Source organism: Lolium perenne, chromosome 3 (genome assembly GCF_019359855.2).
Source record: "Lolium perenne isolate Kyuss_39 chromosome 3, Kyuss_2.0, whole genome shotgun sequence".
Lineage (NCBI taxonomy): Eukaryota > Viridiplantae > Streptophyta > Magnoliopsida > Poales > Poaceae > Lolium > Lolium perenne.
In genome coordinates, this window is record NC_067246.2 from 135,713,133 (window position 1) to 135,738,573 (window position 25,441).

The 25,441-nt window shown below is 43.7% G+C and overlaps 1 protein-coding gene across 1 annotated transcript; it reads right to left on the bottom strand.

Moving 5' to 3' along the window:
- Positions 1-23,188: 23,188 nt before the first annotated feature.
- LOC127342520 (presenilin-like protein At1g08700) lies at positions 23,189-25,101 on the bottom strand. The gene has a single exon (XM_051368481.2). The coding sequence runs from the start codon at positions 24,958-24,960 to the stop codon at positions 23,539-23,541; it is 1,422 nt and encodes a 473-aa protein (XP_051224441.1). The 5' UTR covers positions 24,961-25,101; the 3' UTR covers positions 23,189-23,538.
- Between the last annotated feature and the right edge of the window lie 340 nt (positions 25,102-25,441).

The following is a 25,441-nucleotide window of genomic DNA, read 5'->3' on the forward strand; positions in this document are numbered from 1 at the left end:
CCTTCTTCTTCTTCTTCTTCTTCTTCTTCTTTGCACCATGATGAATGGCTCCTCTTCCCTTCCCTCGCTTCCTTGCACCATGGGTGTTCCTCCTCTCCGGTCCTCGATGACTCTTGTACCTAATGACATATAACATGCCGACATGAGGTAGCATTCCATTCAAGGTATCTACGAGGTCGAGTATCGAGAGGAAGGAGTTCACCTTGTCGCGTGTAGTGTGGGTTAGGGTTGAAGGTCCACTTGGGGGACTCTTTGGCCATGGTGTAGCGTTGACGATAGGCGGGGCTGCACTTGATGGTCTTGGTGTAGCGACGTCGGTGACCGGGGCTACATCAATTAGCATTTGCCATCTTTGCTGCAAAGAAAGAACACCCTAGAACCTACAACTATCCATCGTTGTCTTCGCCGGAATCGTTGTTGTGGTAGTGCCTGCGGCAGGATGAGTCATCGAACATACTGACGCGCATGTCGCCATCGCCTTCGTAGCGGCGAAGCAGCAGTCATCTGACCTCTAGGATGTGGGCGCGGGCAAACTTCTCAAAGCTAGCATCAATGTACATCTTGCCTTGCCCGTTGAACAAGACCTCAATGAGCCTTCAACAAAAGCTGCAGCTGCCTTCCCACAGGTTCACGGCGGCCGACTCCCGGCCGGCGAGAAACTCTGTGAACTTATCGGGATTCTCTTTCTGCCGAAAGGGTCCTCAAGGTTGTGGATGGCGAACTTTAAGTACGTGTCGTGCATCCACTCCGAGTCCACATGGGAGGGCAAGCATGCAGGCGATGGCGAGCATCCAGGTGTGACAGATCCAACACGGCCGCCCATTCCCCCGCCCCGGCCACGGCAGCCGCGTCCGACCGGCCATGGAGCGCGTGGGAAGAAGGTGGATGGCGGCGCTAGGATTGGGAGTTGGGGAGGTAGCTAGGGTTGTCTGAGGGAATGGATGTGCCAACTTCCTATTTTATACGTTGGGGGCAACCGAGGGGGGCAGTGGTGCACATTAAGCAGGGCACCCATTGCTAGGCCTGGGGGTCCTGCATTGCTACGCGGCCATGAATTCACTTGGTAGGATGCGGAAGCGACCCCGCCTCATTAATACCGCCACGTCGCTCACAAGACGAAGCAAGCGTGGTCGCTGCCAAGCGGCCCCGGGGCAGAGGGGAGTGGTCACGCGCTGCTGAAAGGACGAGATGTCGCCTAGAGGGGGTGAATAGGCGTTTTAAAAACTAATACGGATTTGGCTTGTAAGAATGTGGAATTAAACTAACGTTTATTTTATAAGCACAAAACCTAAATATGTTAGGCTCAACTAAGTGCAACAATAACACCTTAGATAAGCAAGATAGGCACAAGATATAAGTAACACAAGTGATAGCAAGCTATATGTACTTCAAGAATGATGGCTATCGCAAGGAAAGTAAACTCGGATATAGATATAACTGAAGCACGTGGAGACGAAGATGTATTCCCATGTTCCCCCACACAAGGTGAGGTACGTCACATTGGAGAGATGAGGGCTACCACGAAGGTCTCCCGGACGCCACGAAGGCTCACCTTCTTCTCCAAACCAATTCCACCAAGGCTGAGATGGAAAAGAAACTCTCTGAACCTACGAAAGATGGAGGACAAAAGAGTGAGGCCTAGGTTGTAACCGAGGTCCTCTCAAAGAATACAACCAAACCTAGTTTTCTTTGAAATGTTGGGCTCGTGTGTTCCTCTGAATAAAATATTAGCAACCTGGTTGCAGATCTGGATATTGTGAGCAGTCACTGTGATCAAATGGATGAGCTTAGTACCAAGGTAGAAGAAGGAGAAAAGAATCGCGCCATCACGGAGGCAAGGATTGAGCAGTTAAGCAAGATAATGCTCAAGCAAAATTAGAAATTCTAACCTAAGTAACGTGGTTACCTGGTGGTGCAGTGTTCGACGATTGAACTGTCATCTTTTCTCTCATGGGTGATGCGGTGGTGCTAACTGAACTGTCGTTCCGATGCTGATCGTTGGATTAAGATTGTATTCTATTTTAGATACAGTGTGAATGTTACCTGTAATAATATGTATGCGCCTATATTTTTATATTGTAGCGCTCTATTCTGTAGGTTTGTGCGAGCCACTATTGGGCTCGAATGTTTATCGGCTGATTTTTTCTATGCAGATGGGCCGTGAGAGACACTGTTAACATTTTGTAATAATTAGTTGGGTTGAATTTTGTAAAATGGCCTCCTTTTCTTGGGTTTTTTGTATATCCTAAATGGGCCGCGATAGCCCATAACAGTGCAAAAGAAAGGGCCTCCCGCCATCATCCTATGGACAATAATCAATTTTCATTGACACCGAATGATTGGGCTACTATATGAGCCTTACTTTCTATATGATTGGGTTAGAATAAATGGGTTGCATTAGGTCATAATGGGTCGTAAGTTGATCATCGAGTGAAGGCTCAACTCGCATGGGCAGTGGGCTGTAATTCCTGCATATTGGCCAAATCAGAACAGTATAAACGGCTCAAATCACTGCCACGTCTCTGTTTTAGATTGGCCAACTTGTCTACTTTAAATCAACATGTGTCACGAGCGGTCATTCGGCATGTGTTGCACTAAAACATGGCACACGTAGGCAGCACATGTCTTTGTATAATAGGAGCACTTGTTGGTTGCTTATTGGTTGGCAAGGAAAGTACAAAGTGGCCACGCGTCCTTCTGCGATTGGCAAACTGCTGCCAAAAAAGTTATCCCATATGGCAAATAGAAATTTGCCATGTGTCTAATGACATCACACGACAAGTATGACACCTTAATCATTAGTCTGACATAGCCGACAGCATGGTCTCCGCCAGGGGGTACCGCCCCCATGACGGATTTCCATTGTCACGACGATGCGGGCCGGCTGGGTTTTGGGCTTTGGTAGGTCGTCATGGCTCCATGACGGGATCCCCTAACCGTCATCCAGGCCATCTGTGGCGTGAGGTTCTCCACGGTTTGCGAAACGATCAGAGACACGTGTCTGTGACAGTTTTTGCACATTCGTTGACGAACTAAAATTGTTATGGACTTGCGAACTGTTTGTAGTGAATGGGATCGATGATATAGTGGATATGAGTTCATCGATCATCCTAGCTTGGCTCCAATCATCATATGGTGAAATCACCTTCCTTATAAATGAGACAAGCATCCATTGAATCTTCAATGTACCTAAAACACAATCAAGTAGAATTTGGTCCCCAAACTTATTGGGTTCAAAGTGGTAGACTAACCACAATACATAGGACAAACTCCATATAAATATGTTCATATTTATGGATGAAATTCGAATTTCATGCACATCTTAGCCATTTAGGATTTGATGGAGTCTATACTATATATTGGATCAAACAAAGCAAGCGTGCCATAAATATAATCATATTACAAATAAGCATGCACAAACACTTTCAAGATCCAAATAAGATACAATTTTGGACAAAACACAAAAAGATTCAAGAAAGCATAAAAGGTGTGACAAAACACATTTCTTGTCCAGATTATATCCAAGAAGCAAATCAACAAAAGATTTGTTCAACAAATTTCAACAAATGAACTAAGTAGAAACCATTGAGCATAAAGGATGGAATAAAGCAAACATGCTCAAAGATTTATCTCATTCAAGCAAATGAAACATAGAAGAAGGAATGAGATACAAAACTCCCAAAAGAGCAAGGTTCTAACAGATAAACAAAACCCTCTACACTTTTCACAATGGCACAATGTACCGAAAACAAAAGGTTTGTCTTCCAAAAACAAACACTTGATAAGAATCAAGAGATTTTATCAAAAGAGTTTTCAAAGGGGCAAGGAAGACACATGGGAGCTACAAAGATTTCTTGGAAATAAAATAAGGCAATAAGAAGCAATCCAAGGTGAAGATGATCCATAAATTCAACCACATACAAGGTTATCAATTGTCAAAGACAATGAGAATATTGGAATTAATTTTTGGTGGTTTATTTCAAGGATTCGAGATCAACTTCACAAAATGCATATGGTTAAAGTTATGTATTAAGAACCGTGCACGAATAGAGATTCTCAATATATCCAAGCATGCAAAGCAATGATTATAATAACTTGAAGCAAACAGTTTCCCAAATAATATATATATATAGATATGTATTTGGGCAAACCGCGCCAAGAATCTCTTACTCAAACAAAGACCAAAAGATAAGCAATAAGAGCTTTTAATAAAAGAGGAGATTGTTTGAGAAACATGCAACCTAGGAATAAGATAATTAACAATATCAACTCTAAGTGGCAAAACCTCATATGTTCACATTTTCTAGTCTTGTGATATGCACAAAGCATATTACTCTCCCATAATGTTATAAAACATTTATTCTAATCAAGAGGCAAATAAAATTCAAGAAGAGATAATTCATGGACATTTAGAATTTGAATTTCTCATGAGTATGACACACCACATAGTGACAAGATAATCGTTCAATATGAACACTAAGTTTTATTATTCATGTACACACATTTTAAGAGAAGATAGATGCATAAAGCATAACACACCCCCAAAATGGGATGTTCCATTAATCACTCGAAAAGAGCCAAATAAGATATCATCAAGATGCATTAGAGTCTCAAAGCAAAATACAAAATTAAATGGTGTGTCAAACAATTAATCGTACTTGAATACACAAGATAAGAGAGTAAGATACAACATATACAAAAAAATACATGGTACAAAACCAAAACATGCAAAAGGGCAAGTAATTTACAATGTAAATAATTTAAGTACAAGTTACTGCAAAGAGGAACAATGGATATAAGATATAGATGATAATCCTTGTGACTTGGATTGATGAAATACAATATGTGAAGATCCCTTAATTCTTCATGAAGTAGCCAAGTCTCCAATGTCATCCTAAACACCTATTGATCAAGTTTGAGCTTGTTGGTCCCCAACTAAGTTGGGTCCTAAGAGGTTAGTCACAATAGGCTCGGCAACACCCAAATGGTTATTTTTCTTGAAACCACTTTGAGTTCCAAAAAAACTTGGGAAACACATTGCCGTACTTATCCTTTCCAAGGGAACAATCATCATTAATAATGATAGGGTTAGATAAGGTACCGTTTAAGCATGAAGAGGCAAAGTGCCCCTTCTCTCACGGCAAACATAGCAACGTGTGCTCCCCTTCTTCTTTGTTGATTTCTTGACTTGGGAAACTTTAGCTTGATTCTCCTTGGGAAGTGGCCTATCTTCAACTTGAGGTTGATCTTGAGCTTGACCTTGACCTTGTGGCCGCTTCCTTTGTTGCTTCTCACTTAAGTGCTTCTTCTTCAATGGGCATGATCTAACATGGTGCCCTTCAACCTTGCAGTTGAAGAAAACAATCTTGGTCGGATTCTTGACTTGTTCTTGGCCCTTCTTTGTGTTGATCCTTCTCTTGGACTTGTTGTTGTTATTGGAGTTAAATCCAAGTCCACTCTTGTCATTGGGGGATTGTTGCACACTCAACATATTTTCAAGTGCGGATTGCCCTTCATGACGCTTTTCCAAGTATTTCTTGAAAGAAAATACTTGGGCCTCGAGCTCTTTTATTTGCTCTACATGGTGAGTAGAAATACAAGTACTAGAGGAATTAGAAGCTTCATTGTTAGAGCAACAAGGCAAGGCAAGTAATCCAACACAAGCAGTATCAATAGTTTGACTAGATGGATTACTACGACTAGCACATGGCAATATGGCATTTTGAGTAGAAGTAGTGTTAATGTCCACATGAGGCTCACAAGATGTTACCTTAGTGATACTTGCCTCATGAGCTAACTTTATCCTATCATAGGAGATTGGAAGATCATTATGAGAGCCCGAGAGATTTTCATGAATTTCTTCCAATTTCCTATAATTGCTAGTTAGCAACTCAAGTTGAGCCCTTAGCTCAACATTCTCCTTTAAAGTAGATGCTTCACAAGAAGTAGAGTTAGTAGCACAAACATCATTAATAGATTTTTATTTTTCAAGCTCATAAGATTCAACTTTTTGTGTGAGGAGAAAAGTAGTATGCTTCTCATCAGCACACTCTTGCTTAAGGACATTGAATCTCATTCTCCCATTTTCAACATGGGACTCCAACTCCTCTATGGTTTCCTTATATTTATTCATGATTTCCATAGAGTGTTCTAGACTAGCACGAGCTTGTTTATTACCACGAAGAGAAGCATACACAAGTCCCATCTCATGCAACAAGGCATTATATTCTTCATCATTATCATTATCATCATCATCATCATCATTAGAGGAGGTGTCGGGGAAGTTAAAATAGGAGATACCTTTGATCCCTTTGCCATAAGGCACATGTGGATAGTGGGAGAAGATAATGATTCATTAGTAAGGAGGAAAACATCACTATCAAGAGTAGGCGCAATATCTTGCAAGATGGCCATACTCGTGGCATTCATAGCACGTCCTTTTCTTGATGATAGACTTCTTTGTTCTTCTAGCAATTTCCTTCCCAATGATGTGACCCAATTTTCTCTTGATTTCCTATACATGATTAGTCATACAACAACTAGAGGAAATAGAGGCATTTTGATCATGGCCACAACTAGACATAAGCATATCATCACAAAACTCAATCAAGCCAATATTAGGAGATATGCAAGGACCTTTAATACAAGAATGTGTGAAATATCTATTGCAAGTTGTGTTTAGGTCTATAGATGAAACATCCCAATGGGATAGAGGCGAATGATCACCAATAGTGAGCACAATATCAACATTGCAATTTTCATCACCACTCACCATATCATTACCTTTGTGTCTTGCAACACATTGGTGAAGTCGAGAAGATGAGAACTCATCGCGGACAAAGGTGGAAGCAACTTGGAGCTCTTCATGACATGAAGGAGAAGAGAGCTCCACGTAAGAAAAACTACCCTCCTCAGAAGTGGGCACACCATAAACTTTTTCAAGCATGGTCCACATCTCATGAGAGGACTTGCATTCCCAAGCATTAATAACATCAAATGAAACTTTGGGCACAAAGAGGATGCAAACTCATTAAATACTTGAGCTTCAAGATGTAATTTTTCTCTTCCTCTAAAGATAGTTTTTGAGGATCCATCAAAGGAGAAAAACCTATATCTAGAAACCGCTCTATATTTGGACACAAGGTCTGAAGATGACAAATCATGCAATTTCTCCACAAAGGATAATTATTTGTGCCATCAAATATAAATGTGTCATTGTGCACTATAATACTAGCCAACATCTTTACTCTCAAGGAGGTGAAGCCAAAAACAAGGAGAGACCTTGCTCTGATACCAATTGAAAGGATGAGATGTCGCCTAGAGGGGGGTGAATAGGCGTTTTAGAAACTAATACTGATTTGGCCTGTAAGAATGCGGAATTAAACTAACGTTTATTTTACAAGCACAAAACCTAAATATGCTAGGCTCAACTAAGTGCAACATTAAAAACTTAGATAAGAAAGATAGGCACAAGATTTAAGTAACAAGTGATAGCAAGGTATATGTACTTCAAGCACGATGGCTATCACAAGGAAAGTAAACTCGGGTATAGAGATAACCGAGGCACGCGGAGACAAAGATGTATTCTCGTGTTGCCCCACACAAGGTGAGGTACGTCATGTTGCAGAGATGCGGGCTACCACGAAGGTCTCCCGAACACCACGAAGGCTCACCTTCTTCTCCAAGCCAATTCCATGAAGGACAAATGCCTAGATTTTCCTCCACTCCAGAGATGTCAAGCTCCACAACCACTTCACAACCTCCACGAAGGAGAAGCCCGAGCCTCTTCACAATTGAACGGATCGGTGGCGCGACTAGAGGAGGGGGTGAATGGTCGCTACTCAATTTTTATGTCTTTTTCAGTTTTATGTGCGATGTGGAAGTAAAGGTGTCAACTTTAGCAACTACAGTGAACCTAGTATGATACTATGTGATGCAACAAGTAAAGGAACCGACAAACGGGTAAAGAGAGAGGGAGCGGGACAACCGGTGTAGCGGAGAGGAGACGAAATGTGTTTCCCGTAGTTCCTCCCACAAAAGGGAGTACGCCTGCGTTGAGGAGGTGTGGACCACAAAGGTCCAACGGCCACATAGGCCTCACCTTCTTCCTCGAGAAAACCCCACGAAGGAGCTTTCCCTTCTCCACTAAGTAGCCGGTCGAGGCGGCGGTTCCTTCACAATGTTGGGGCGAGCTACACAACACCGGAGGCTCCCAACACCCTATGGGGCTAGCACAACTCCAAGCTAGCCTCCATAGGAGCTCATCTCCAACAGATCCCACAAAAGGAACCCTAACATCAAGATCCAGTAAAGACTAAGTGGTATTGGTCAAATCTTTCTTGGTGGAACTATAGATCGGGGTCTCCTCCACCAATCCTCAAAGTTTGGGCATGATTGGTTGGATGGGGAGGGAGATCCTCAAGGTTTTGAGCTCAGCAACAATGGAGGAGAGAGAAGACTTGGGTCGAGCTAGGGAAGAAGGCCCCCATTTATAGGGCCCCCAAATCCAATCGTTATGCCCAGTTCCCGCATGACCGATACTACCGCTCATGGGAGCGGTACTACCGCTGTGGGTCTGGGATTAGCCTACAGTGCTCACACGTGGGGCTCAACCAGTACTACCACTGTAGGTACCGTCAAGGTACCGGCAGGGTCTCTGGGAGCCCCGGGCTCCTGCCCGGTACCATAGCAGTACCAGGGCGGAAGTACATCGCGTTTGGCATGACCGGTACCTGGCCGGAAGTACCGCTTGGAGCGGTACTACCGATCAATGTACCGACATGCCTACTGCAAGCCTTTCCCTCGTGCGATGACAACAACGGTACTAGTGATCGGTACCAATAGCGATAGCGTTACTAGCGCTCTTGGTACTGGTACTACCGCTCTTGGTACCGGTACTACCGGGCATGCTTGAACTGTTTTGTTCTCTTTTCCTCTCCAACCATGTCGCCTCGCGACACACACACAAAACCAGAAAATCTATCAACTACTCTCGAATCTTCTGATCTTTTCAAAGCAACTATGCACACGGTGAAATTCATTCGAGTGTTGTTATCAAACACACAAAACACTATGGATATATCTTGCTCTTTCAACAATCTTCCACGAAGAGGTCACCAGAGCACCAACAACTGTCGCACTAGGTGGTCACCCTCCAAGAGTAACAAGCTCAAGGTCTCTCACTCGAAATAATCGTAATGTAGAGCTCAACACTATGCAAGGATGCAAAGCAAAGAACACCAAGAAAAGTGCTCAAATCCTTCTCTCTCAAATACCACCAAATTAACAAATGTTATGGGGGAACTAGAGAGGAAGAACAATGGTGGAGCTCAACCAATGACTCCAAGATCTAGATCCAAGGGGTTCCCCTCACTTTGAGTAGTTTTTTTTGGTGGGGATTGTAGATCTCGATCTCCTCTTCCAAAGCCCTCAAAAGGATGCAAGAATCATAGGAAGGAAAGGGGAGGAAGCAAGCTCAAGAGGTTCAACAATGGTGGCCAAAAACGTGCTAAACAACACTTAGACCAATAGGGAATAAGGCCCTTTTTGTAGCCCATAAAAATATGATCGTTTGGGGCAAAAATCTAGCCAAGCCGGCAGGCCGGGCTAGCTGCCGATCTACCCGGCAGCAGCACCCGTCCTGCCGAGCCAAACGGCGAAAATGCGATAACTTTTGTATCCGGACTCCGATTTCGATGATCTTGGGCTCGTTGGACTCACGACAAAGAGGTATACAACATTATGCATAGAAACATTGTAGTACAGCCATTAAGTGAGGACAACAATATAAAAGGTTTGGTATATCCATAAAAAATCAAAACCGGTAAAACCTCCAAACATCAAAACGCAATAGAAGATGCATAGGAATTCCGTTTTAGATGAACTTGGACTTGTTGTAAATCTAGAAACAAGCTCAAGAACCTAAAATAATGAAATGCCAAGAATCAACAAGAATATAGAGATGTAAAGGATGCAAAGGATTGAGCTCCCTAACCTGATGCGATCAAGTTACTCAACCGAAAGCCCCTCTTGATAGTGCGGCTATCTATCCTATAACCCGGTCTCTCAACAACCACCTTGAGACCGGTAAAAGGAAAACCTAGCAAGGCCATACCTCCGCCTTGCATATTCCGATTGATCTTGATGATGGAGCTTCATGCTTCATTCAAGCCAGAATGCCCACTTGATCATTGTTGCTTTGTGAAGACTCATGATTTCTTCCCCATACACCACTATGGGAAAGCTCCATTGAGGCACATATTTACAAGTCCATTATCACAAAATGGACGGCAAGAATCAAGCATGATCTTCTCGATATACACATCTTGAACTTTCCCTTCTCAACCTTAATGCCATCCTCACATGGGCTATATGAGATCATACTTCTTGATGCATGCCCATGAAAAGATACCTAAACCACATAGACAACACAAATGCACATATATAGTGGGTTAGCTCATGAGCATAATTGACAAGGCTTACCATACCACAAGATCGCATGATCCAAAGTGGTACACTTTTTATGCTTCATGTGTTGAACAACTTGAATTCAATCTTCACTGTTAGTCTTGGTCAACCTTGTATCTCTTCATGCTCTATCGTAATATCTTGATCATTCATTGCATAACACATAAGCTAAAGCATGGCTAACTTGAGTTCCACACAAGAACTTCATCTTCATTTCTTCTTCTTGATCATATCATATTCTTCTCTTCAAATCGATGATCTTGATGCCAATACCAAAGGTATATCATTATATTCATGGAATCTACACCTGAATCCAACATATGGACTTCAAGAAATACCTATGAAATATTCCTTCATATAAAGACAATAAAAATATTAGTCTACAGAGGATTGTCATTAATTACCAAAAAACACACTTAGAGGTAATGTACCCTTACAGTTGCGTCCGCGTAACATCCGTGTAAATGCATTAATTGGCCACACAAATTTGGTCCGTGTTTGCGTCCTTGCGGACAATCCGGTCAATTTGCGTCGGGCCGCTGGCCTAGGGTGTCCAATTTTCGACCGGGCGGATGCAAATGGTCACTTTACGCCCGTTTGCGACGGGCCCATGGACATTCCCTAAGAGCAATGATAACCCACAAGTATAGGGGATCGCGATAGTCTTCGAGGGTAGTATAACCCAAATTTATTGATTCGACACAAGGGGAGGTAAAGAATACTTATAAGCCTTAACAACTGAGTTGTCAATTCAGCTGCACCTGGAAAAGCACTAGCAACAGGGGTGATGTGAAAGTAGCAGTAATATGAGAGCAATAGTAACAAGAATAGCATTAATAAGAATAGCAATATGAGAGCAATGGCACCAGAAGATAGTTGATACTACTTCCAATGACATATAGAACGAGTATATAATGATGAGAGATGGACCGGGGTTCCCAGCGATCTACACTAGTGGTAACTCTCCAATAAGTGACAAGTGTTGGGTGAACAAATTACAGTTGGGCAATTGATAGGAATCAAAGCATTAAGATAGAACATCAAGATTATTAATTATGTAGGCATGTTTTCCAATTATAGTCGTACGTGCTCGCAATGAGAAACTTGCACAACATCTTTTGTCCTACCAGCCGGTGGCAGCCGGGCCTCAAGGGAAACTACTGGATATTAAGGTACTCCTTTTAATAGAGTACCGGAGCAAAGCATTAACACTCCGTGAAAACATGTGTCCCTCACATCACCGCCATCCCCTCCGGTTGTCCCGATTTCTGTCACTTCGGGGCCTTTGGTTCCGGACAGTGACATGTGCATACAACTTGTAGATACAATCTAAGCAACAATATAGAGCTCAAATCTAAGATCATGCCACTCGGGCCCTAGTGACAAGCATTAAGCATAACAAGATTGCAGCAACAATAACTTCACAAACTTTATAGATAGACTAATCATAATGTATCATCCATCGGATCCCAACAAACACAACACCGATTACATCAGATGAATCTCAATCATGTAAGGCAGCTCATGAGACCATTGTATTGAAGTACATGGGGGAGAGTATACCGACATAGCTACTGCTAGAACCCGTAGTCCATGGGGGAACTACTCACGGAGCATGGCGGTGGCGGTGGCGTTGATGGAGATGGCTTCCGGGGGCACTTCCCCGTTCCGGCAGGGTGCCGGAACAGAGTTCTGTCCCCCGAATTGGAGTTTCGCGACGGTGGCGGCGCCCCTGGAGTCTTTCTGGAGTTTCGTCAATTGGTACGGTGTTTTTAGGTCGAAAGGGATTTTATAGGCGAAGAGGCGGCGCAGGGGGGCACCTGGGGGCGCCACACCCTAGGCCGGCGCGGCCAGGGTCTGGCCCGCGCCGCCATGTGGTGTGGTGGCCCCCTGGCCCCCTCTCCGACTCTTCTTCGGTGTTCTGGAGCCTTCCGGGAAAAATAGGAGGTTTTGCGTTGATTTCGTCCAATTCCGAGAATATTGCCCGAACAGCCTTTCTGGAACCAAAAACAGAAAACAGAACTGGCACTGTGGCATCTCGTTAATAGGTTAGTTCCGGAAAATGAATGAAATCATCATAAAGTGCAAGCAAAACATGTAAGTATTGTCATAAAACAAGCATGGAACGACAGAAATTATGGATACATCGGGGACGTATCAGCATCCCCAAGCTTAGTTCCTGCTCGTCCCGAGCAGGTAAATGATAAAAAGAATAATTTCTGTAGTGACATGCTACTTACATAACCTTGATCATACTATTACAAAGCATATGAAATGAATGAAGTGACTCAAGGCAATGATCTATAGTTGCTAACAAATAGATAACATATAGCAAAACTTTTCATGAATAGTACTTTCAAGACAAGCATCAAAAGTCTTGCACAAGAGTTAACTCATAAAGCAATAAATTCAAAGTAAAGGCATCGAAGCAACACAAAGGAAGATATAAGTTTCAGCAGTTGCTTTCAACTTTCAACATGCATATCTCATGGATAATTGTCAACACAGAGTAATATGATGAATGCAAATAAGCAAGTATGTAAGAATCAATGCACAGTTGACACAAGTGTTTGCTTCTAAGGTGGAAGGAAGTAGGTAAACTGACTCAACATAAAGTAAAAGAATGGCCCTTCGCAGAGGGAAGCATTGATTGCTATATTTGTGCTAGAGCTTTGGTTTTGAAAACATAAAGAGAGCATAAAAGTAAAGTTTTGAGAGGTGTTTGTTGTTGTCAACAAATGGTAATGGGTACACTAACTACCTCGCCAACCGGACTTCCAAGAGCGGCTCCCATGAATTATTTGCTTGTTTATGTGGCACTCCTTCCAACCTTTCTTACACAAACCATGGCTAACCGAATCCTCGGGTGCCTGCCAACAATCTCATACCATGAAGGAGTGCCTTTTTATTTTAGTTTTATTATGATGATGACACTCCCCCCAACCTTTGCTTACACAAGCCATGGCTAACCGAATCCTTCGGGTGCCTTCCAACAATCACAAACCATGGAGGAGTGTCTATTTAAGTTAATTAATTCGGGACTGGGAATCCCATTGCCAGCTCTTTTTGCAAAATTATTGGATAAGCGGATGTGCCACTAGTCCATATGAGAGTCCGTCAGAAGTAAATGACAAGGTTGAAAGCTAAACAGCACATACTTCCTCATGAGCTATGAAACATAAACACAAATTGGGAAGCATTTTGAAGGTTTTAAAGGTAGCACTCAAGCAATTTACTTTGGAATGGCAGGAAATACCACATAGTAGGTAGGTATGGTGGACACAAATGGCATAGTGGTTGGCTCAAGGATTTTGGATGCATGAGAAGTATTCCCTCTCAGTACAAGGCTTAGGCTTGCAAGGTTGTTTGAAGCAAACACAAGTATGAACCGGTACAGCAAAACTTACATAAGAACATATCGCAAGCATTATAATACTCTACACTGTCTTCCTTGTTGCTCAAACACTTTACCAGAAAATATCTAGACCTTAAGAGAGATCAATTATGCAAACCAATTTCAACAAGCTTTACGGTAGTTCTCCACTAATAGGTTTAAACTACATGAAAAAAAAACTTAAATGATCTACTTGAGAGCTCAAAACAATTGCCAAGTGTCAAATTATCCACAACATATGAGGCATTTTCTTTTCCCAACCAAATAACCAATAAGTATTGTAGCTTCCAACTTTTATCATTGAACATTAAAAGTAAAACGAAGAACAAGTGTTCATATGAAAAAGCGGAGCGTGTCTCTCTCCCAAACAAGGATTGCTAGGATCCGAATTTATTCAAACACAAACAAAAATAAAAGCACACAGACGCTCCAAGTAAAGCACATATGATGTGACCGAATAAAAATATAGTTTCAGGGGAGGAACCTGATAAGTTGATGAAGAAGGGGATGCCTTGGGCATCCCCAAGCTTAGACGCTTGAGTCTTCTTGAAATATGCAGGGATGAACCACGGGGGCATCCCCAAGCTTAGACTTTTCACTCTTCTTGATCATATATCATCCTCCTCTCTTGACCCTTGAAAACTTCCTTCACAACAAACTTCTCATAAACTTTATTAGAGGGGTTAGTACTCAAAAAATTTGAATCCACCTTGGTCCTGTAGTGGCACATTGCAAGAACTCAATAAAACATTAGCTACAGCTCTCTATGTCTAGAAAAGCTCGCTTAAAGTCCACAAGAGACAATGCAAAAAACAGAGACAGAATCTGCCAAAACAGAACAGCCAGTAAAGACGAATTTTAATAAAATACTTCCGTTGCTCAAATCAGAAAACTCAAAACTAATGAAAGTTGCGTACATATCTGAGGAACACGCACGTAAATTGGCATATTTTTCTGATTTTTTCTATAGAGAAAACAGCCCAGATTCGTGACAGATAGAAATCTGTTTCTGCGCAGAAATCCAAATCTAGTATCAACCTTCGATTAGAGGCTTCACTTGGCACAACAAAACACAAAACTAAGATAAGGAGAGGTTGCTACAGTAGTAAACAACTTCCAAGACACAAATATAAAATAAAGTACTGTAGCAAAATAACACATGGGTTATCTCCCAAGAAGTTGCTTTCTTTATAGCCATTAAGATGGGCTCAGCAGTTTTAATGATGCACTCGCAAGAAATAGTATTTGAAGTAAAAGAGAGCATCAAAAAGCAAATCCAAAACACATTTAAGTCTAACATGCTTCCTATGCAAAGGAATCTTGTACACAAATAAATTCATGAAGAACAAAGTGACAAGCATAAGAAGATAGAACAAGTGTAACTTCAACAATTTCAGCATATAGAGAGGTGTATTGGTACCATGAAAATTTCTACTACCATATTTTCCTCTCTCATAATAATTTTCAGTAGCTTCATGAACAAACTCAACAATATAACTATCACATGCAGCATACTTTTCATGATTTCCAAACACATAATTTTTATCAAGTTCAAGAATAGTGGAATTAAAACTTTCAAACTTACTTTTATTAATAATATAACAAGGTAGTTGATCAATCTCAAGAGATATGGGACTCATAGAATAAGTCAAGAACTCTCCAATCCCATTTTCATTAGTAGTACAATTAATATTATCAAGTAACATAGGACCATCATCTAGAGCTTTATCATAAACATTTGCTACGCAAAATTCTTTAGTACCATGCATTTCGACATCAGGCACAAACAAAGCATTATCATAAGATTTATCAAAATAGCATGGATTATCATAAATAACAGTAGCATAATTATTCTCACAAGTATTACTCATAAATAACAGTAGCATAATTATTCTCACAAGTATTACTCATAGGTACTATTTCAAGAGAATCCACAGGAACATAACATTCAACCTCTTTCGGTAAGCATGGAGGACAATCAAATAGTGTAAGAGATAAAGAGTTACTCTCATTAGAAGGTTGGCATGGGTAGCTAATCCATTCTTCCTCCTTTTGTTCGTCGCTCTCCTCTTCTTTTTCATCCAATGAGCTTTCAATTTCATCAATTTCCTCCTCTTTTTCATCCAATGAGCTTTCAGGTTCATCAGTTTCTTCTTCCACCGATTCCTGCAAATTGTGAGTGCATTCTTGTGCATTAATGTGTCTCTCTTTATAATCAAGGATATAAGGATTCCTACTGTAGCATTCTATGCAAGAATTAAGGATAGTAGAGACATAATCTTTAAGGTCCTTACAAATAGCACAAGTTTCATAATTCTCAACCATGAAGGATTCTATCTCGGAGGCTCCCATAAATAAGACAAATTGTTCTACCTCTTCGAACCCATAATGAATATAGCAATTCCGGTTATAGTTCTTAATAAAAAATTCCTCACTAAAGCCACATTGAAATTTAAGATGTTTAGTATTCTGTTGAGAGCAACAGTTTATATCATGGCGTCTAAGCAAGATTCTAGCAATTGTATTTAATTTCTCTATCATAGCACTCATTATTTTACCAGTTCTTGATTCTCTATAATTATTATAACATTCTATAAGCTCCAAGTAGGTTGTAGGTTCTCCCATAACAGCAGTTTTTAATTTTTTGATTTTTCAAATTTTTATGGATTTTTGGGTATATGAGACAAATAAAACAAGACAAAAATAAACTAAGCAAAAGTAAACTAAGCAAAATAATACTAGACAGAAATAAACTAAGCACAAATAAACTAGACAAAAGTAAACTAAGCGAAACGAAATAAAAGAAAATAAAAACAGAGAGAGAGGTAGAGTGTACTCCCCAGGTGAACTTATGAGTAGAGCTATGCCTCCCCGGCAACGGCGCCAGAAAACAATCTTGATAACCCACAAGTATAGGGGATCGCGATAGTCTTCGAGGGTAGTATAACCCAAATTTATTGATTCGACACAAGGGGAGGTAAAGAATACTTATAAGCCTTAACAACTGAGTTGTCAATTCAGCTGCACCTGGAAAAGCACTAGCAACAGGGGTGATGTGAAAGTAGCAGTAATATGAGAGCAATAGTAACAAGAATAACACAGCAGTGAATAGCAATATGAGAGCAATGGCACCAGAAGATAGTTGATACTACTTCCAATGACATATAGAACGAGTATATAATGATGAGAGATGGACCGGGGTTCCCAGCGATCTACACTAGTGGTAACTCTCCAATAAGTGACAAGTGTTGGGTGAACAAATTACAGTTGGGCAATTGATAGGAATCAAAGCATTAAGATAGAACATCAAGATTATTAATTATGTAGGCATGTTTTCCAATTATAGTCGTACGTGCTCGCAATGAGAAACTTGCACAACATCTTTTGTCCTACCAGCCGGTGGCAGCCGGGCCTCAAGGGAAACTACTGGATATTAAGGTACTCCTTTTAATAGAGTACCGGAGCAAAGCATTAACACTCCGTGAAAACATGTGTCCCTCACATCACCGCCATCCCCTCCGGTTGTCCCGATTTCTGTCACTTCGGGGCCTTTGGTTCCGGACAGTGACATGTGCATACAACTTGTAGATACAATCTAAGCAACAATATAGAGCTCAAATCTAAGATCATGCCACTCGGGCCCTAGTGACAAGCATTAAGCATAACAAGATTGCAGCAACAATAACTTCACAAACTTTATAGATAGACTAATCATAATGTATCATCCATCGGATCCCAACAAACACAACACCGATTACATCAGATGAATCTCAATCATGTAAGGCAGCTCATGAGACCATTGTATTGAAGTACATGGGGGAGAGTATACCGACATAGCTACTGCTAGAACCCGTAGTCCATGGGGGAACTACTCACGGAGCATGGCGGTGGCGGTGGCGTTGATGGAGATGGCTTCCGGGGGCACTTCCCCGTTCCGGCAGGGTGCCGGAACAGAGTTCTGTCCCCCGAATTGGAGTTTCGCGACGGTGGCGGCGCCCCTGGAGTCTTTCTGGAGTTTCGTCAATTGGTACGGTGTTTTTAGGTCGAAAGGGATTTTATAGGCGAAGAGGCGGCGCAGGGGGGCACCTGGGGGCGCCACACCCTAGGCCGGCGCGGCCAGGGTCTGGCCCACGCCGCCATGTGGTGTGGTGGCCCCCTGGCCCCTCTCCGACTCTTCTTCGGTGTTCTGGAGCCTTCCGGGAAAAATAGGAGGTTTTGCGTTGATTTCGTCCAATTCCGAGAATATTGCCCGAACAGCCTTTCTGGAACCAAAAACAGCAGAAAACAGGAACTGGCACTGTGGCATCTCGTTAATAGGTTAGTTCCGGAAAATGAATGAAATCATCATAAAGTGCAAGCAAAACATGTAAGTATTGTCATAAAACAAGCATGGAACGACAGAAATTATGGATACGTCGGGGACGTATCAGCATCCCCAAGCTTAGTTCCTGCTCGTCCCGAGCAGGTAAATGATAAAAAGAATAATTTCTGTAGTGACATGCTACTTACATAACCTTGATCATACTATTACAAAGCATATGAAATGAATGAAGTGACTCAAGGCAATGATCTATAGTTGCTAACAAATAGATAACATATAGCAAAACTTTTCATGAATAGTACTTTCAAGACAAGCATCAAAAGTCTTGCACAAGAGTTAACTCATAAAGCAATAAATTCAAAGTAAAGGCATCGAAGCAACACAAAGGAAGATATAAGTTTCAGCAGTTGCTTTCAACTTTCAACATGCATATCTCATGGATAATTGTCAACACAGAGTAATATGATGAATGCAAATAAGCAAGTATGTAAGAATCAATGCACAGTTGACACAAGTGTTTGCTTCTAAGGTGGAAGGAAGTAGGTAAACTGACTCAACATAAAGTAAAAGAATGGCCCTTCGCAGAGGGAAGCATTGATTGCTATATTTGTGCTAGAGCTTTGGTTTTGAAAACATAAAGAGAGCATAAAAGTAAAGTTTTGAGAGGTGTTTGTTGTTGTCAACAAATGGTAATGGGTACACTAACTACCTCGCCAACCGGACTTCCAAGAGCGGCTCCCATGAATTATTTGCTTGTTTATGTGGCACTCCTTCCAACCTTTCTTACACAAACCATGGCTAACCGAATCCTCGGGTGCCTGCCAACAATCTCATACCATGAAGGAGTGCCTTTTTATTTTAGTTTTATTATGATGATGACACTCCCCCCAACCTTTGCTTACACAAGCCATGGCTAACCGAATCCTTCGGGTGCCTTCCAACAATCACAAACCATGGAGGAGTGTCTATTTAAGTTAATTAATTCGGGACTGGGAATCCCATTGCCAGCTCTTTTTGCAAAATTATTGGATAAGCGGATGTGCCACTAGTCCATATGAGAGTCCGTCAGAAGTAAATGACAAGGTTGAAAGCTAAACACCGCAGCAGCGGCTTCTGCCGTCGCCACCAACACCGCAGCAGCGGCTTCTGCCGTCACCGACGCCGTCCCTGCCTTTCGGTGGTGTGGGAGCGACCTTGGCCCCGGGCTCTACATCGACACTGCCCGGGATGCCCTTCCACCAGGTCCATTTCCCTACGTCGCCGTCACCGCTTCCGGTTTGGATCGCTATCCGCCACGTGTCGGCGGCGGTGAGGCTGCAGGCTGCTGCGCGCGGCCTCCTAGTGCGTCGGCGTGTGCGGGAGATGCGTGATCTGCAGCTGCAGCTCCTCCAAGTTGCGCTTTGTTGCGCAACGGACCTCGATCTCGTCCGCTGCGTCGGGGATCTTGGGCGTGCGGTTTCCCCCACGGGCGGCGGACATGCTGTTTTTCCCGCGGGCAGCGACCTCAAAGTCTGCGCCATCGACAGTCATCCGGCGGAAAGAAGGCATGGTGTCACCGACAGGAGCGCACCGCGTAGCACCATCGCATTCCGCCGCCGGCCACCGCGCGGGCTCCTTTTGTTCCGTTGGTTTCCATGGGATCCAGGTGGCTGTACAGGTGCAGGTCCGACGGGCGGATGGTGTCCACTTCATGTTCAGGGGTCAACAATAAAGCGTCCCAGTCTATTTCAGGTTGAGAGTAGTAAAAAAGGCCGAGATGTAAAAGGCTCGTTTTTAGGTGTTAGGGTTGTGTTGCGTCGAGTCATGGTTTGTTTAGGTTGCAGCTCGAGGACGAGCTGCATGTCCAGGTGGGGTGTAGTGTTAGAGTACGTCATGGGCCTGGGCCCGGTAGTCTTATGGTTTGCTTAGGGGTCAAGTAAGCCTTGTTTGGAAGTCAAGTAAACCTCTCTATATATGGAGAGGAGATGTATCAATCTAATCAAGCAAGAATTAAGAAGGAAATCCCTTCCCTCTTGCCACCGGCCGTGGGCAAGGCCCCCGGCCGGTCCTCTCGCGCCCTCACAGCCCTCTCTCTCCCTCCCAAACCCTAGCAGCCACTTAACATCGCCCCAACAGTATTGTTCTTTCGGATATTATTGTCGTCGTGGTGAACGAGCAGATGCCATAGGATGGCTTAGATTGGGGCCGAATGGACGCAAGAGGATTCGGGGGAGGGTTTGTGATCAGGTGGGAAGAGATTCCGGATGGTTTCCTCAAGAACTTGGCCAAGGCCAGAGGTTGAAGAAGAAAGACACAAGGAAGGACTCCCTCTAGATCACCATGTTCATTGATTCACACAGGTTACAGGTTCTGTCTACATACATACATGCGTGCCCGTGAAGAAGGGCTGCCCCCTCTCCTTATATAGGGGAGAGGGTGGCTTACAGTGCAAGAAACCCTAATGGCATCTTTGACTGGACAAACTACTTTATCAGCTACTGTACAAAGCTACTTTAATCATAGATGACACCGGGGTCTTCTTTAATCAGGGAGGCTGACGTCCTCCGGCTTCTTTCTTCGTCATCTTCTTCTTTATCGTCAGCCCTTCGTTTAAAGCTACTTTGCTTAGCTCATCTTTGTCTTCTAGCTCTGGAGAGGATCTTTGACCAGCTTTGCCGACAAGCCCTTCCTACCGGTGGCCCGGTACCTTTTCTATCCGGTTCCGGTATCCCTCTTATGAGGATACCGGTTTAGCCTGTTCAGCCAAACGCCTATCTTAGACTCCGGCATGAACATCTAACCGGTATCCTGATGGCTCAAACCATCCGGTTTGGCATGCCTTTGGCATACCAGGGGTTATCCCCCCAACAATTATGCTGGTTTTCTTGCCTCTGGACGATCACTTCTTGCTGCCTATATGATATTTCTACTGTAGATTAGTCCTATTCCACCATTTTTAGTTTTTCCTCAGCCTTTGAACAGTGTAATGTGATTCTTTAGTGTGATAGACTTGCCAAATTTTAAGTCTAGTTGTTCAGTACTAGAACTGACTTGTTTAAATAGTTCATGCATGGAACTACTTGAGGATCGTTCCGCTCCACTGCAGTCCTCAAAATAATGCACTCATACTAATCATGTTAATTGGTTGTACCACTTGTGGACTTACGTATATTCTTTCTAATCTTGAAAATGACTAATATTTCTTATCTCTGAAGGTAACTGGACTGATGGCATCAACTTGGCTGAAGAAACCTACACGCGACCATACAAGCCATCACCAGGGGACTACCACTTGCTGGGAGATACCAGGATGACATTCATAGGATGAATTGGAGGAACGTGAAGCAAGTCCTAGGTAAGCTCCGATTCCCCGAACGTGCGTGTATGATCCCGCCTCCCTATAGCCTCAAACACCATGCGGGTGCAGCAGTACTAATGTTCTTGTGTCAAAATATCCTTTTGGTCCAGGTGGCAGGTGTAATGCTCAATTCAAGTTATGGAGCGGGTGCATCGGACATGATATGGTCCGTCCTGATGACATACTTGTTCCCGCAAAGTAGCTTAATATGTCTTTAATTATCGGATGGATTGATCCAAGTGCTGGGTGAACACTATCGATTACTTTGTTTTAAGCTCTCCATGGCATGGATGGAACACTAGCTTGTACTGGAAGTGTGACTTGGTTTCGGTGGCCATTTGAACTGCAGAAGCTGTGATTCTCTTCTCGGTTATTTCCTGCTGCTCTAGTTCGCTGCATTTGATCAACCATGCTTAAATTTGCTTTGTTCCCTGTTGAGTGTCACATGTGTGGAAAATGTTGAGTGTTGAGTTACTGCATGCAGTTGTGCCAAGAAAATGGCAGTCCAGAGAGCTTAGAGCTGAGGCGCAACAGGTTCGTCTCTTGGCAACGGCTGTGTTAAGATGCGGCTCTCATGGGGCCGTCCACACAGCATCTCGAGAGACCATCTGCATCAACCGTTCTCATGTCCCTCTACGTCAGCTGCTAAGGGTAAATTGCCTCAACCAACGTCCTGGTAAGGGGAGGACTTCCGCCTCACACAAACTCAACAATGTCATCATCAGCTCGTCGGGAGAATATCTTCGACACAGCTTCCTTCCATAGGTCAGGAGCAAGTAAGAAGAATGGGAGAATCACGGGCTGTCCATGGTTGCTAGACCATTGGATAACAGCCATTATATATATCAAAATACCATCAACACGAGCCACATTTGAAAGCGAACTGTTCTAAGCAGCAAATGAAGTTCGACATCAAAATGACGCCATTATTTTTTTCCTTTCGTAAATGGATGGACGAATGTGTTGCTGAGACATCTCAAGTTGCACGACTGGAGTATAAAGAATGCGTACATCTCAAGTTGCACACGCCCATTTCAGAAACCTGAAGTTTGCTCGCCCAGGAAAGTACCGAATATATGCAAGGGCACACAAAGAATGAAGCATGTCATGTAATCACTCATACAACTTTAAAAAAAACTAGATGACTGCTCCCGAACATTGATAACAAAAAACAGAGCAAAATGTAAAACAAGCGCCTACATGCTCCAGTCCTCAAACTAACAAAAGCTTCTACTCTTTTTACTCATCACGAAAGTAAAAAATGATACTGGTTGATTGATATCTATATGTCACAGAATTTGAACATAAGAAGTTACATGGTATGTTTACTACAATAAACAAAAACTCGACCTCGCCAACTCATGTACATCAGAGTATGGTTAATCGTAGAATCAAATGAGAAACATTAAGATTTTACCAAGGGCTGTACCCAGGAGCCTTGAAAACAACTTCTGGGATAGTTAGGTAAAGTATTGCCCATAAATGGTTTCAAAATGGTACATTTTAGTACTTGATAAGTTCATCATCTTTGTAAGAAATAGTAACAATAAAATCCAAGGTAACAGGTGGGAAAAGAAGAAAAAGCAACTGCAGACCGATCAACTGAACATGATCAATTACTTTATCACTAATCTTCAGGAGGAAAACACCAGAAAATAAGAAGAACGTATGAATAAAAAATGAAACTGAAAAACAATGAACTTGAACACTAATCTCAGACAGAAAAACAAGAAGAATGCAAGAATAAATAATGAAACTGGAACACAAAACTTGGCTTCTCAAATGCCACATCATGTTGATAGAGAACTATACGACAAGGCATGGGTTGATCAATGTCTCATGAACTGATACTGCCTGACAGAGTCTAAAATCTCAATTTTGTGACATCTCCTAGTCATGATTATATGACGACCGTCTATGAGACGCGACCAACAAAGTAAGTAGCCATACCAACAGATTCCTCATTTTCGTTCCCACTCAACACACATCTAACAATGGCAACTAAACATCAGTCAGAACTCAGAACATGACCAAATTGGTCGAAGCGCCGACCACGAATGGCTCCATGAGCAACCGTGTCAAGAAGTAGAACACAACTCCGAGCATGATAGAGATGGGGAGAGCAGGCAATGCATGCCTGCATATGGAGAGCAAGATGAGGGTGCATCCAAGCCCAGCGATGATGGCAAGGTAGCACGCATACACCGTCATCAGATCGTACATGGCCGCCCTCCCCACAAGCACACTGTAGAAGACGAAATCACCGAGTCCAAGCTTGATTCCCCTGCTTGACTCAAACATCTCAAACTCATCATCGGGAGGTTCTGATGATGAAACTTGTCTTTGCTCCTGGGTAGGGACTGAACTGTTGGCAGATGCAGCTGACACCAATGGAGCTGTTTCTTCTTCCACACGCTGCTCAATCTGAATGACAGCGTGCTGGGGTTGCACAACTTGATTTGATGTCTGTGTTGTTGCCGCGGTCGGCATCCCCCCTTCGATTTGAAATGTGGAATCACCACTTGGGCGAGCCATTTCTCTTGAGCGTCTTCCACCAAGATCCCTCATTTCCACCATGGCAGGAGCCATATCATCCTGCTGACCCACCCTGGCATACTGGCTTGCACCCGATCGGCCAGAATTGGCCGGCTGCATCTCCTCGGACCACACTCCCGGAGCATAGGAGGATGAACTCTCAGGTGGACCTACAGTTGGGCGCGATTCGTAGATGAGCGCCGGTAGCTCATCGTCCCTGGAGGAGGCCAGCTCCACAAGCATCCTGAGCGGGCCCCTTGGCGCGAGCACTGCGACGAGGTCGTAGAGGGCGAGCGCGACGAGCATGATCCAGGTGGTCCACTCCGGGAGCCTGGAGAGCCAGGCTGCGACGATGACGGCGAGCGCGACCATGTAGCCCTGGCGTACGAGGATGGGCACCGCGGATGCGAACACCGAGAGGACGCCGACGGCGGAGGCGTTGAAGAGGAGCAGGAGCGCGGTGGGCGCGTCGAGCGGGGCGTCGAGGCGGCGGAGGGCGGCGACGGCGATGCCCCCGCCCATGGAGAAGAGGACGAAGAAGGCGGAGAAGCGCATGTAGTTCTTGAGGCAGCCGGTGCAGCGGTAGTAGTAGAGCGCGACGAGGACGAAGGTGACGAGCGCGACGAGGACGACGAAGACGGCGGCGTCGAGGAGCGCGCCGACGAGCTTCTGCCCCGCGGAGTCGGAGGGGGACTCGAGGTAGACGAGCGTGGCGGCGGTGACGGGGGGAGGGGCGGAGGGAGAGGAGGCAGGCGGCGCCAGCAGCGAGATGAGGAGGACGACGAGGGCCATGCAGATGGAGACCGGGGACATCACGGCGAGCACCTCCTCGCCTAGGGTGTCGAGGATGGTGGCGGCGGCGGCGGAGGTGGCCGCCGGCGCCGGCGGTTCGGCGGCCGGATCCATGCGGCGGAGGGGATAGGGAGATTGGGGGGAATTTCCCGATCTCGGCTGGGTCGCTCGCTCCCCGGCGTTGCTCGCACGGGCACGGCGGAGCGAGGGTTTGGTGATGTTGTTTGTCCCTTTCAGTTTTCAGACTCGCTAGTCGCTACGCGTTCCGTGCAATACTGTGCAATGTTCTTTCTTTTTGTCAACAAAATGAAATCTGAAGTACTGTTTGTCAAGAATAATCTGTGGAGCTTCGATTGAGTTATTTACCGCGTACTTCATTTCCTGGATACACAGTAACTAGGAAGTTGGTAATACTCAGTCGAGTCGATTTTTAGCTAATTGCAAAACCATCTTAATCGAGTCGAGTAGCTTTGACCTTGGATTCACGCGTTTTGTGTAAATTCGTGTGATGTTATCTTCAAAATTTCTCTTCTTGACCGAGTAGCTTTGGTATTTTTTTGTGAATTTTATCTCAGCAAAAGACGAACCTGCCTTC